At 44.5% G+C, this 14,163-nt stretch overlaps 1 protein-coding gene across 3 annotated transcripts in view; it reads right to left on the bottom strand.

Annotated features, from left to right (window-relative positions):
• The window catches only part of JARID2 (jumonji, AT rich interactive domain 2), a 286,725-nt gene that overhangs the window by 143,285 nt on the left and 129,277 nt on the right, over positions 1-14,163 (bottom strand). For all 3 annotated transcript variants that reach the window (XM_011962733.1, XM_011962731.1, XM_011962732.1), the window contains exon 2: positions 11,625-11,760. In XM_011962733.1, the coding sequence (XP_011818123.1) occupies positions 11,625-11,631 (7 nt within the window). In that variant the 5' untranslated portion in view covers positions 11,632-11,760. The remainder of the gene's footprint in view (positions 1-11,624; positions 11,761-14,163) is intronic.

Here is a 14,163-nt window from a genome sequence, read left to right as displayed (position 1 = left end):
CTGCCAAAACAGCCCAATCAGCTCTCTGTAAAATGGACCAATCAGCAGGATGTGGGAGGGGCCAAATAAGGGAATAAGAGCAGGCCACCTGAGCCAGCAGTGGCAACCAGGTCGAGTCCCCTTCCATGCTGTGGAAGCTTTGTTCTTTCGCTCTTTGCAATAAATCTTGCCGCTGCTCACTCTTTGGGTCTGCACTGCCTTTATGAGCTGTAACACTCACTGCAAAGGTCTGCAGCTTCACTCCTGAAGCCAGCAAAACCACGAATCCAGCGGGAGGAATGAACAACTCCAGACGTGCCACCTTTAAGAGCTATAACACTCAATGCGAAGGTCTGCATCTTCACTCCTGAAGCCAGCAAGACCATGAATCCACCAGGCGGAACAAACACTCCTGATGCGCCGCCTTTAAGAGCAACTCCAGACGCGCCACCTTTAAGAGCTGTAACACTCACTGTGAAGGTCTGCCACTTCACTCCTGAAGTCAGCAAGACCACGAACCCACCAGGAGGAATAAATTCCGGACACATCTGAACATCTGAAGGAACAAACTCCACACATCATCTTTAAGAGCGAGACCAAGAACCCACCAATTCTGGACACAATATCACACAATTATGAATGCACATTTCCCTCTGGCAATGGGGAAAATAAGATAAGCTGACATCTGAGAGCCTAGGGTGTCACGGTGTGAGCATTTCTTTTTTTTTGGAGACAGAGTCTTGCTCTGTCGCCCAGGCTGGAGTGCAGTGGCCGGATCTCAGCTCACTGCAAGCTCCGCCTCCCAGGTTCACGCCATTCTCCTGCCTCAGCCTCCTGAGTAGCTGGGACTACAGGCGCCCGCCACCTCGCCCGGCTAGTTTTTTTGTATTTTTTTGTTTTTTTGTATTTTTTAGTAGAGACGGGGTTTCACCGTGTTAGCCAGGATGGTCTCGATCTCCTGACCTCGTGATCCGCCCGTCTCGGCCTCCCAAAGTGCTGGGATTACAGGCTTGAGCCACCATGCCCGGCCCACGGTGTGAGCATTTCTAAAATGAAATCTGGAGTCCCAGTTGGCAGACTCTCAGTCCCCTGAACAGAGTGTGGCACATCCACAGCATGGCAACAAGACGTGCTGGAAAGGGGACAGTAGAGACGTGGGTGGCATGCAGGTGGGCCACTGAGCCGTCTGCACGCTCATTCACACAACACAGACTTCAGAGATCCCAGGCACAGGGAACAGACCAGCAGTCGACACAAATAAAGTAAGTTTTCCTCTCGAACAGCTTACAATCGAATGTGGCTAGACAGGAAAAAACACATGCACACACCCCTCCCTCACAGTACTACAACGTCAGGCAGTGAGAAACGCTGTACAGACAGACTTCATAAGGTAAAGTGCTAAGGAGTAACAGAGGCAGGTACCCTTTTTACTACGATTTTCAAGGAACATTCCGGGGAATGGGGGCACTTGAAGGGAACCTGAAACGTACAGAGAGATGAAGTCACATAGATACCGGAAGGGAGAGAATTCTCAACAGAAGGATCAGCAAGAGCTAAACAGAGTGTGCTTTGTGTATTTAAAATACCAGGAAGACTGGAGTGGGTGAGGCAGAGAGACGGACAGAGAGAGAATGAGAACAGAGTGATATGGGGGCCCCATCAAGTGGCCAGCCATGAGGACATTTAGCTTTCACATTAAGAGGATAGGCAGATATGCCAGAATCAGAACAGAGCATAGCACAGCCTAATTTACATTTTTCAAGGTTTATGCTGGCTGCTGCCTGGAGGAATAAAAAGGCAGAAGCTGACAGAGCACAGGGAGGCTGCAACGTAACCTAAGCTAGAAAGTATGACAACGTGGAACAGAAGCAGTAGCGCAAGTTCAGAATCAAAAGGTGCTGTGAGTTTCAAACAGGTTAACTAAGGACTGGTGCAGTGGCTCACACCTGTAATTCTAACACTTCGGGAGGCCAAGGCAGGGAAGAGGATCACTTAAGCCCAGGCGTTCGAGACCAGCCTAGGCAACACAATGTCTATATGGTGGACATTATGGCACACGCCTGTAGTCCCAGCAACTTGAGTTCGGGGGGAGGGCATGTTAAAGGGGGAAGGAGCCAAGGCTGCAGTGAGCTATGATAGCCCCCACTGCACTCCAGCCTAGGCAACAGAGCAAGACGCCATCTCTAAATAAATAAATAGTAAAACAGGTTAGCCAAAGCTAAATGCAAAACTCTGAAAAAACAAGTAACAGATGACTCCAAGGTTTTGGCCACTGCAACTAGAACCAAGTAACTGCCACTTATTGAAAAAGGGAAGAAGGGGCAAGCAGAGAACAGAAGCAGATGAGAGACCTCACAGATAGTAGGCTTTGGGACATCTTAACTTCATGCGGCCTATCACAAAAAAAAAAAAAATCAAAGTGGGCCAGGCACAGTGAGCTATAATTTCAGGACTTTGGGAGGATCAGCTAAGCCCAGGAGTTCAAGATCACCGTGAGCAACTCAGGGAGACCCCATCTCTACAAGTAATTTAAAAATTAGCCAGGCGTGGTGGCGCCCACCTGTGGTCCAAGCTACTCAGGGGGCTAAAGCATGAGACTGAGAGTTGAAGCAGCAATGAGCTGTGGTTGAGCCAGTGCGCTCAGGCCTGGCCCACAAAAGGAAATCCTATCTCTAAAATAAAAAAAATAAAAAAAATAGGTCAGGCGCGGTGGCTCACGCCTATAATCCCAGCACTTTGGGAGGCCAAGGCGACCAGATCACCTGAGGTCAGGAGTTCGAGACCAGCCTGACCAACACGGAGAAACTCCATGTCTACTAAAAATACAAAATTAGCCAGGCGTCGTGGCGCATGCCTGCAATCCCAGCTACTCAGGAGACTGAGGCAGGAGAATCGCTTGAACCTGAGAGGCAGAGGGTGCAGTGAGCCAAGGTCATGCCATTGCACTCCAGCCTGAACAACAAGAGCAAAACTCTATCTCAAAAAATAAAATAATAAAATAATAAAATCAAAATGCAGCAGTGAAGTAGGCAGGTGGTGTTCACGAGATATTCAATCATGGTAAATGCCGCTGAATGGGCAATTACAGCCCAGAATAATGGAAATGTGGCTTGGGCAATCATTACTGACCTTGATAAGTGGCCCAACGTGAGGGGTTCAAAGGTGAATAGCAAAGGAAGGCTGGAAAATATTAATATGAATATAAATAGAAGGGCATGGAGACAAACTCTTTAGACATTTTCTTATGGGGGATTTTGCTATAAACTAAGAGAAGGATAGAGCAGGCAGGAGATGCAAGAACAAGGGAGGCTTTACTTTATTATGGGAAAAATAAGAACATGTTTCTACAATGGTGGGAATGAACCAGTAAAGAGAGGTAAATGTAAATGATGAAGAAAGGACGGATAATTTCCAGTGTGATGTCATGAAGGGGGGTGATTAATTTCATCCACAAAGAAACTAGAGAGACTCCAAGAAGGAACTTCAGGTTAAAAAAAAAAAAAAAATCCCAAATTGGGCATGATGATACATGAAGTAGTAGTAGTCCCAGTGTCTCAGAAGGTGAGGTGGGAAGACTATTTAAGCCCAGGAGTTTGAGGCCAGCCTGGGCAACAGGCAAGACCCTGTTTCCAAGGAAGAAAAAAAAACATTCTACACTACAACAAATTTCCATCCATTTGCCTTCCTCACGTCTTTGAAACTGAACTTCTATAAAAGCTGACACAAGCAAATAGGTTGTAGCAAATAGGCCCAACTGGAGCTCAGACCGCTCTCCCTCCCTTCTGTCTCCCTACACACACCACCTCCTCCACTCTATAGCCGTACACAGACAGACTCCACTACCAGGTAACACGACCTGAGTGCTGTGTCCCTCCCAAAGCCGTCCAGGATTTGATGGGAATGATGATGTAATCAGGGAAACAGAGCCCAGCTCACAGAACTGACAAAGGAGGCGGGCTGCGAGAAGGAGAGGGGCAGGGGGTGTCAAGCACAAAGTGACCCGAAAGAGGAGCACATTAACCTCCTCAGGCACCTCCATTCTTAACGCTCCAGGAAATGCGTGCAAGCAGCCATGCCTACTAGGAAGCGTGGCGCCTCACTGTCACTTAAATTGGATTTCTGGTTCCAATCAGGCTTCAGCATGATCCATTCCTTCCAGTTAAGCTTCTCATCAAGGCTCAAAATTCCTCATCTGTAAAATGATGAGTCTGACCTATATGTCTCTAAAAAGGCTCTTCCTGCTCTAGCAGTCCTTAATTTTGCACACCACTCCTTTGTCGTCAGACCAGTACAAGTGACTTGGCCACAGAAACGACCATTGCAGCCATTTGTCCCACTAGATTAGGGCACCAAATAGTCCAGTCAAATATTTACTGACCCCTGCCCACCCCAAGCTCTTGCTCAGAAAACTCTCGCATCTTTCAAGGCCCCTTTGCAAGGCTCATGGATATGAAACTTTTCCTGTATCTTAGAACTATGCCTCTGACATCATCTGCCTCCCTGCTAGCCTCCTGCACTCACCCATACACCTGTTTTGGTTTTTTTGTTTTTGAGAGAGAAAGTCTCACTCTGCTGCCCAGGCTGGAGTGCAGTGGCCCAATCTTGGCTCACCACAACCTCCGCCTCCCGGGTTCCAGCAATTCTCCTGCTTCAGCCTCCTGAGTAGCTGGGACTACAGGCATGCGCCACCATGCCTGGCTAATTTTTGTATTTTTAGTGGAGATGGGGTTTCACTATGTCGGCCAGGCTCATGATCCGCCCACCTCAGCCTCCCAAAGTGCCAGGATTACAGGCGTGAGCCATGGCACCCGGCCCCATTTGGTTGTTAAAGCATTTATCCTACAGTATTTCATCCTGCTTCACAGATTTTTAAGTTGTACCTATTTTTCTCATGTTAAAACATGCACCTCATAATTAAGATGACCCACATTCATAACTGGAAGCACTGTTTTGTTCTTGCTTACTGATACATAACATAATGGTGCATCACACAATGATATCTTAGAAGGGATGAAATAAGGTATTAGGACTCGACCAAAATAAGCAACTTGAGCTCAGTTTTTATACCCACAATGCCCCCCACATAACAAAAACTCCAACACTTACAAAATGAAAATCTGAGAAATGCCCCACCCACATCACTACATCAAAAAAAGCAGCTGAAAGACAAAGAGCCCAAGTCTTTGTGCCTTTCCACAACAAAGGTAGCTTGCTTTGTAAACAAACAATAAGTTCAACAACTTTGAAGTCCTTCATTTCATCCAGCTTTCTTTCACACAGAGTGTGTCCTCACATCAGGGGACAGAGGAGAAGGAAAGAAAGAAGTCTGGAAGCCAAGACACAGGAGTGTTAGAGAAAACTGAAGCTGCAGCTGGTTTCCCTACAGTTGCAGACGAGGAGACTAGCACACAGACATCAACACTTCAGTAAAGCTGAAGCATACGCCACTTTCTTTTTGAGTAGGAGTCTCGATCTGTTGCCCAGGCTGGAGTGCACTCGCTGCAAGCTCTGCCTCCCGGGTTCATGCTATTCTCCTGCCTCAGCCTCCCGAGTAGCTGGGACTACAGGTGGCTGCCACCACGCCCAGCTAAAAAATTTTTTTTTGTACTTTTAGTAGAAACGGGGTTTCACCGTGTTAGCCAGGATGGTCTCGATCTCCTGACCTCGTGTTCCGCCCGCCTCAGCCTCCCAAAGTGCTGGGATTACAGGCGTGAGCCACCGCACCCGGCCCACAAGCCACTTTCTTCAGAAGAAAATAATAATAATAATAAATGATAATGATAACCATCTCTAGAACAGCTAGACCTGAAAGTCTCCAGCAAAAACAGAAGGGACAGGTGTCCCCCTTCGTAGAGGGAAAGTCACTTTATACCCCAGACACTCATTTCAAATATGGCCCATAAATAAACTTACATAAATCAGACCATGTAACCTGATTTTTTTTATTTTGACTCACAAATACATTTTTATGACTTGTGTGAAAATATTTTGTGAACAATGAATTCACAGTTGGGCCCACATTTCATTCCATACACATCAAGAATCTTTGGAAATGACTGAAAGATTCTGAAAAGAGCTCAAAATTATATTTCTTGAAGGGGGCCTAGGGGGTATTGGCTACAGAATGTCCTACATCTCTGCCTCCAATACTAGTCCTTGGCTACAAATTGGCAGATGTTGCCAGAACATCCATGCACCATTCCTCCAGTGAGTTCCAGTCAGCCCCAACGACAATAGTATTAAAAACACAGAACTCTAAGTGAGGAAATGGAAACTAATGGATGTATCTGTGTCTGACTGAAGAGAGGAGTAAACCAATTCACCATCTACATTGTTTTATACTCTCTATCAATTCAATTACAAATCATAAATAAAGCCCAGAAACACAGTTAATAAATATTTACCATGCCTTCCAAGGTTCTTTTTCCCAATAAAAAATTCCACTTACTGACGGCCAGGCACGGTGGCTCATGCCTGTAATCCCAGCACTTTGGGAGGCCGAGGCAGGCAGATCACCCGAGGTCAGGGGTTTGAGACCAGCCTGGCCAACATGGCAAAACCCTATCTCTACTAAAATACAAAAGTTATCCAGGCATGGTGGCACATCCCTGTAATTCCAGCTACTCAGGAGACCGTGACGGGAGAATCTCTTGAACCCAGGAGGCCGAGGGTGCAGTGAGCCGAGATTGCACTATTACACTCCAGCCTGGACAAGAGAGCAAGACTCCATCCCCTGCCCAGCCCCCGACAAAAAAATAAAATAAAATAAAATAAAAATTCCACGTACCTCCTTCCAAAGAAATAGCTACTTAAAGAAGTAAAGTCTTCCTACAAATTCTTATTTTTGGAAGGCTATCTTTATGAAAGGATCCAAAATTACTTCTCCTTATCTAAGGGGTGGCTACAAGCTTGGGAGCTCTAATCCAGAAAGCGTGGGAGCTCCGATCTAAAAAGCTTGGTCTTATATCCTAACGCTTCCACTTAATAGCTGTGTAGGCAAATTGCTAATCCACTCTCAGTATATAGTTTCCTCATTTATAAAATTACTTGTTCTGAAGATTATATGAGTAAAATACAGCTAAAGTACTAGAACAATAACTGGCAAGTAGTGAGAATTCAATGTAGGTTAGTCATCACAACTACTGCCTGGGGTAAATTTAACGAAATGAATCCAGGGTCCCTGAAATCTCATCAAGAGTGTTTTGCTGGCCAAAGGACTTGATCTGAGATGACATTTATAGGAAGCAAATGAAATTCAAATACAGCTAATAGCTCCCCTCTCTGACTGTGTAATTATGTGTACTCATTATTTGTGTAGCATGTTATTATTTAAATGTTCCTAATTTCAGCCCCAGCAGGCCAAGGGCCCTCAAAGAGTGGCCAAGGTCTCAGCCTCTGCCAGTCCTTTCCAAAGCTTTTGTCAATTTATTACATCCATGAAAAGTGGCATTATCTACAACAGAAAGTAGACAGAAGGCTCACAATCAGCAAATCTTACCATCCTACGCTTAAGCCCAGCAATAACCAACAAGCTGTAATGATGGCATCAGTTGCTACACAGAAAACTCTTGAGGCTGTTCAAAACTCACATATTCTACCAATAGTAGGGCCAAAAAAAAAAAATTAATTCCTTCTCACTGTAAAACCACAAAAACAAGACTGATAGCAAACATGAATTTTATGACATGAAAAATGAGGGGTCTCCACTATCTTGTCTGCTTGGGTTATTACTACTCACAGACCTGTAGAACCAGGGCAGCTGGGCTCACCTGCTCAGATACAAGCTGCAGTGTTCACACACTGTTCCCAGGCATCAGATACCCGACCCCCTTCACACAAATTAAGGGCAAAGGGCTGCTTGTTCATCACGCCAGGATGCCAATGATTCAAGAGATGTCATGTGTATTTTATTCTCAAATTAGATAAAATTCTGTAAAATCCATTCTGCTGTTATTTTTAAATATTATAGTAAAAACAAATGATTTTTCCCAGGAAAGCCTCCAATCATCCAATTATATTTTCCAATAATCAAAGATCCAGAAACAATGCTGTTTAAAACTGGAAACGGGAAAAAACAAAACATCTTTTCAATATTCCTGTTGCAAAGATCCAGTGTACTTTCCGTGCATTCTGTCTTGCAAAAAAAGTACTAGATTCAAACTTACAGGACTTGAGCTGCAATTCCAATTCTGCTACCATGAAGTAAATACCTGTTTGACTTTAAGAAAGTCACTACTACATCTAACAGTCATAAAGGCCCCATAGTTAGATGGGTCTTTCAGTTTACAGATGGAAGCACCAGGGCTCTCAGAAGCATGTCACTGTCCCCAAGCTCAAAAGCATGAAAGAGGACACAGAGGCAGAAGCTCTCACCACCACCCACCCCTCTCTGGGGTTAAGGCACATGTTCTCACACTTGCTTGGACAGCATCATATGCCACCTCTTAGCAATGGCTCTGGACTGCACAATCTGAAACTCTACCACCAGACAAATTTCTGTGACAATTAAAAATGAACGAACCAGTGGGACAAATTTTGATATTTGAAAAGCAATCTTACGGGGTGGGAACTAACCAAATAAAAACAAAAATTAAAAATTGAGGGTCGGACAGGGTGGCTCACCCCTGTAATCCCAGCACTATGGGAGGCTGAGGTGGGTGGATCACGAGGTCAAGGAAATGGAGACCTTCCTGGTCAACACAGTGAAACCCCGCCTCTACTGATAATACAAAAAAAAAAAAATTAGCTGGGGATGGTGGCCCACGTCTGTAACCCCAGCTACTCGGGAGGCTGGGGCAGGAAAATCACTTGAACCCGGAGGCAGAGGTTGCAGTGAGCAGAGATAGCACCACTGCACTCCAGCCTGGCAACAGAGCGAGACTCCGTCTCAAAAAAAGAAAGGAGAGGGGAAGGGAGAGGAGAGGACACACATCTTGCATGGACTTATCCATCCTGGCTCAGAAGCAGTGGCTCACGCCTGTAATCCCAACACTTTGGGAGGCCGGAGCAGGCAGATCACAAGGTCAGGAGTTCGAGACTAGCCTGGCCAACATGATAAAACCCCATCTCTACTAAAGATACAAAAAATTAGCCAGGCATGGAGGTGCATGCCTGTAATCCCAGCTACTTGGGAGGCTGGGGAATCGCTTGAACCAGGGAGGTGGAGGTTGCGGTGAGCGGAGATCACGCCATTACACTCCAGCCTGGGCGACGGGGAGATTCTGTCTCACAAAAAAACCACCACCATTATAGTCCATCCCCTGTGATATGGTTTGGCTGTGTCCCCACCCAAATCTCAACTTGAATTGTATCTCCTAGAATTCCCACATGTTGTGGGAGGGACCCAGGAGGAGGAAATTGAATCATGACGGCTGGCCTTTCCCGTGCTATTCTTGTGATAGTGAATAAGTCTCACAACCCTGATGGGTTGATCAGGGGTTTCCTCTTTTACCTCTTCCTCATTTTCTCTTGCCGCCGCCATGTAAGAAGTGCCTTTCACCTCCCTCCATGATTCTGAGGCCTCCCCAGCCATGTGGAAGTATAAGTCCAATTAAACCTCTTTTTCTTCCCAATCTCGAGTATGTCTTTATCAGCAGTATGAAAACAAACTAATATACCCTGCTTCCACTCCCACTAACCTATCCTCTGGTTCCATTTCACATTTAGGAAGTGTTTCTATGGGATAGGACATGAGTGATGGCTGACTATAGATAAAGTATCCATTCAAACTAAAGGGATTTTTCAGCAGAGCATGCATATACATACACGCATATACACACAAAGACACACATGTTCATATATATATATATATATATGAACATGTGTCCACAACACAGCCTGCAGTTATAACAACCCCTGGCTGACAGCACTGGCTGCTTCTGGAATGACAAATTTTAGTTTTTCTTATTTACTCAAATTCTACCTTTATTAAATCCTGGACATCTGGCTAACCTCTTGTTCTAAAAGCTGGTGTTGCCCAGTTAAGAAAATATGGATGTTTTTGTTTCCACTGTTGGCAATTCCAAGAAACACTAGGGCATTACACCACTCCCAAACAGTACTGGGAGAGCATCACAACCACACAATCTAACAGCAGAGCAGTCATTGCTCCACTCTAAACTCTAGGATTAAGTGATATTCTCCGTCATACCCAATCCCCCACATTCAATTAAGCAAGAAGCTACATTCAACGTGAATCAATGACAAAAAACACGAACTATATATATATAACATCTAATGTTCTCCAACTAGACACAAGGTTTTTAGTTTACTGTATTACAAGCAACGAATGGCTAGGGTTCCTATCTGCTGAAGACCCACATAACAAGGCAGAGTGCCTTTTAGGAAAGCAGTTATGAGCGTCTAAATTGGATGCTAGGGCAATAGATTCCACAACTTATTTTGTTTTCTGCAAATGTTAATACTCAAAATAGGCCTTTCCCATACATATTGGCTGAGATTTGTTGAGGGACGCACACATGACTGAGCCACTATGGCCTTAATGGTTGACCTCCAAAGGCAAGTCACCCATAAGAAAGAAAACCCGGGAGGGTGGACAGAGGCTCTTGTTTCAAGTCACGCAACAGTGGAAGGAGACAGCACAACTAGGGTGAATGGTGAAGTTCAGAGAGGTCATCTCAGGAAATTCTGCCATGGCCCCACAGAAACAGAGCAGCAAACAGGTACTGTTGTGCACTAGTGCCTGTGAGCACTAGTTCCAACAGGAGGCTGCCAGACAACTCACCTAACAACTAAGGTGGTGGGGGAAAAACTGGAAGCCATGGTGAACCTGTCCTTTTGCACCCTGACAAACTGTCAAGTACCCCATATGTGATGACTCTCCTAAGACCAGAGCCACAGCTCTCAAAAAAGAATAGAACCTGCTCTTTCTCATCTCCCTGCCCCCAAGGAAGCATAAACCAAAACATGGTCAATTCATTCACTTTAACTGTAATCCTGAGAAGTGCACAAGAAGGTTACAGAATGTCACTGCATTCCCTTGAAATAAAATAGTAAACTACAAGCAAATGTTTGTCCTCAGATACTTTTTGTTGGATGACTTCATCTGCACCCTACGAACCCTGTTCAGAACAGACATGAGAACAAACTCAGATAGGAACAAGTTTCTTTTCAGGCATCAAGGAGTCATGTGATAACCATACAGGAAGAAGCACATTTCTAGAGGTATGCAAAGCTGTCCCACTGCAGGAACCTGCCCAGCAAGGAAGGAAGAAGGGATGAGAAAGCTGTTGAGCCAGAGAGCAGGAAAAGCAGTAGACAGAAAGATTTAGGCTATTTCCTATACAACCTGGGAACAAGAACTAAAGACTCCACATTTCAGCAAGATCGTCAGAGTTCTGCTCACATACCAGTGTGGAAAGACATATACATATAGAAAAACCAGCAAGACAGGACCTACAGAACAGACTAAGGTATTTTCTCCATTATATAACGCGGAACATAAAAATAAGTCTATAAACCCAATAGTATGTCTGGAGTGCGGATTCACCTAGCCCAAAGACTGCCCACTGCCCTTAGGTGCCTAGACTAGGAAGCACAAGCTGCCAGAACACATCCAACTCAGAAACAAGTCCATGCCCAGAGATATCGTACATTCCAACGAGATATTCCAAGAGTCAACTCACCATTCATAGTTTTCAGGCTCCCAGCAAGGCCTTCCCCATGCTGCCTCTTCTGGGCATTCTTGAACTCCTTCAGAGACAAATAAAGGACTTTACGTACCACCCGTTCTTCTGACCACGGAATCCCATCACTGTCATCCTGGAGAAACATAAGAAAAGAGATGAGTACTGAATAGAAAGCAAGCCAATATTCAGAGTCAAAATAAACTTTATTGTAAAGGAACTGCCAAACAAGTCCTGTGGGACCACGACCCAGTTCTGAAGGTCAGAATTACACCCTTAAGGTAAAGGGGCAATGACCTTTCTGAATAGGCCTTGAACAAAAGTGAATCCACAGGCTGTTAAAAAGAATGAAAGCAACACACAACCATTTCACTTCTGTATACGCCCCAAACCCAAATAGTTCATCAACTAGTAATACAGTTTTATATTTCTGACAAAGTTCAGAAAAAGGTGTTGTTATACCCACAACTAGAAGGATAATGAATCATTTTACTTGAGTTTTATAAAGTGAGCAATGCCAGAATGTATACTGCAATACAAATATGTGCGGAATTCTTAAAAATGTTGCTGTCTCCCTTGGGAGTTCAAAGGATATAGCAGATATAGGTACCGTGCATTCAAGAAATTTACAGTCCAGTCAGAAGACATGGAATTGGATCCGCATTGGCCACTTAAGTAAAAGAATCCCAAATAAAAGGAGAGACTACTGCAGAAGGAGGCAATGTACACATTAATGACAGATCTTGAAGGTCTCATTTCAAACTGGCAACCTCATGTCTGTTGCTCCAGATCAAATACAAGTTCTTAAGAATTAACAGAATGAATGCAGAGATGACCAAAAACGAATAGCCAGCCCAGAGACTATTCCAGCAATTCCAGTCATAAAGATATAAAGAAAGACAGCACTAAAGAGGGAAGAAAAAATTATACAGGGACTTGAGGCAGAGCAAGAGGTAGAAAGACAGACATGGTTGACAACAGTCACTAAAGCAAGGTAAATGAGAAGAGATACATGTTTAAAGAACCAGCAAGATTAAGTCGTTACAGTTATATTAATAGATGATGATTCACATGGCTAAGGATATTGAGAGATTCTCTTCTGTAGCTATCTGTACACTGTTAATCTAAGAAGGACTTACATTCACGCACCTACATCGAAGACTTAAGCATTTTATAAAAGTTCATTTTAGAAATGAAAGCAGGCCGGGTGCGGTAACTCATGCCTGTAATCCCAGCACTTTTAGGGGCCGAGATGGGCAGATCACGAGGTCAGGAGTTCGAGATTAGCCTAACTAACATGGTGAAATCCCATCTCTACTAAAAATACAAAAACTAGCCAGGCGTGTTGGCACGTGCCTGTAATCCCAGCTATTTAGGAGGCGGAGGCAAGAGAATTACTTGAACCTAGACAGAAAGGTGGCAGTGAGCTGAGATCGTGCCACTGCACTCCAGCCTGGGCGAGAGAGCAAGACTGTCTCAAAAAAAAAAAAGAAGAAGAAAAGAAAAGGAAAAGGAAAAGACAAGACAAAGGAAAAGGAAAAGGAAAAGGAAAGGAAAGGAAAGAAAAAAGAAAGCATTTGAGCACAGATACTTTGGGCCTTAGAAGAATAAGAAAAACGGCCAGGCGCAGTGGCTCACACCTGTAATCCCAGCACCTTTGGAGTGCCAAGGCAGACGGAGCACAGGTCAAGAGATTGAGACCATCCTGGTCAACATGTGAAACCCTGTCTCTACTAAAAAACTACAAAAATTAGCTGGGAGTGGTGGTACACACCTGTAGTCCCAGCTACTCGGGAAGGCTGAGGCAGGAGAATCGCTTGAACCCAGGAGGCAGAGGTTGCACTAAGCTGAGATCATGCCACTGCACTCCAGCCTGGGAGACAGAGCAAAACTCTGCTAAAAATAATAATAATTATTATTATTATAATAAAAACATTAATATCCCAGGTAAAATCATGATTTTGGGTATTTTGGATATTCAGGTTCCCTTTGTTCAAGGAGAAGGCCAAATATCTCATGGGCAGTCTGGTGCTGTTTTACCGGTTTATACAAAAGAATTTGTTTTTCCTCCCTAACACTGAAGGATCAGGGAAAACTTTCATGGGATTCAATGAGAAGTCTAGATGATCTGAGGTCTCCTCCAACACTTACATTCCTATACTCTGCATAAATACAAACTTCGTTTTAGAAATCCAACCACATAGAGACTCTTAAGCCCTAAATAACTTAAGCTGCACTTTCATTAAGCTTCGAGGATTTCCTAGAATGAGAGTAATTCTCCACCTTCTACAGCAAGAGGAAGAAAGGCCTAAGAGAACTAGGATCCCTACCTTCTCCTTGACATCCTCCACTCACAGATGCCTGCCAGGCTGAGATTTCCGATTGCTGGGCAGTGCCTCTAGAAGAAGGCACTGTTTTCCCCAAGACAGCAAGACACCCACAGACCAGGGTAGGGGTCAGGGTTCGGACATGAAGGCTAAGAGAAGCCAGTAAACCTTGCCTCAACCTAACAACAGAAACACGATTTCTAACCTGCTAC

Source organism: Colobus angolensis, unplaced genomic scaffold, assembly GCF_000951035.1.
Source record: "Colobus angolensis palliatus isolate OR3802 unplaced genomic scaffold, Cang.pa_1.0 Scaffold6, whole genome shotgun sequence".
Lineage (NCBI taxonomy): Eukaryota > Metazoa > Chordata > Mammalia > Primates > Cercopithecidae > Colobus > Colobus angolensis.
Note: the sequence above shows the minus strand (reverse complement) of the source record. Positions and strands in the feature narration are given on the sequence as shown.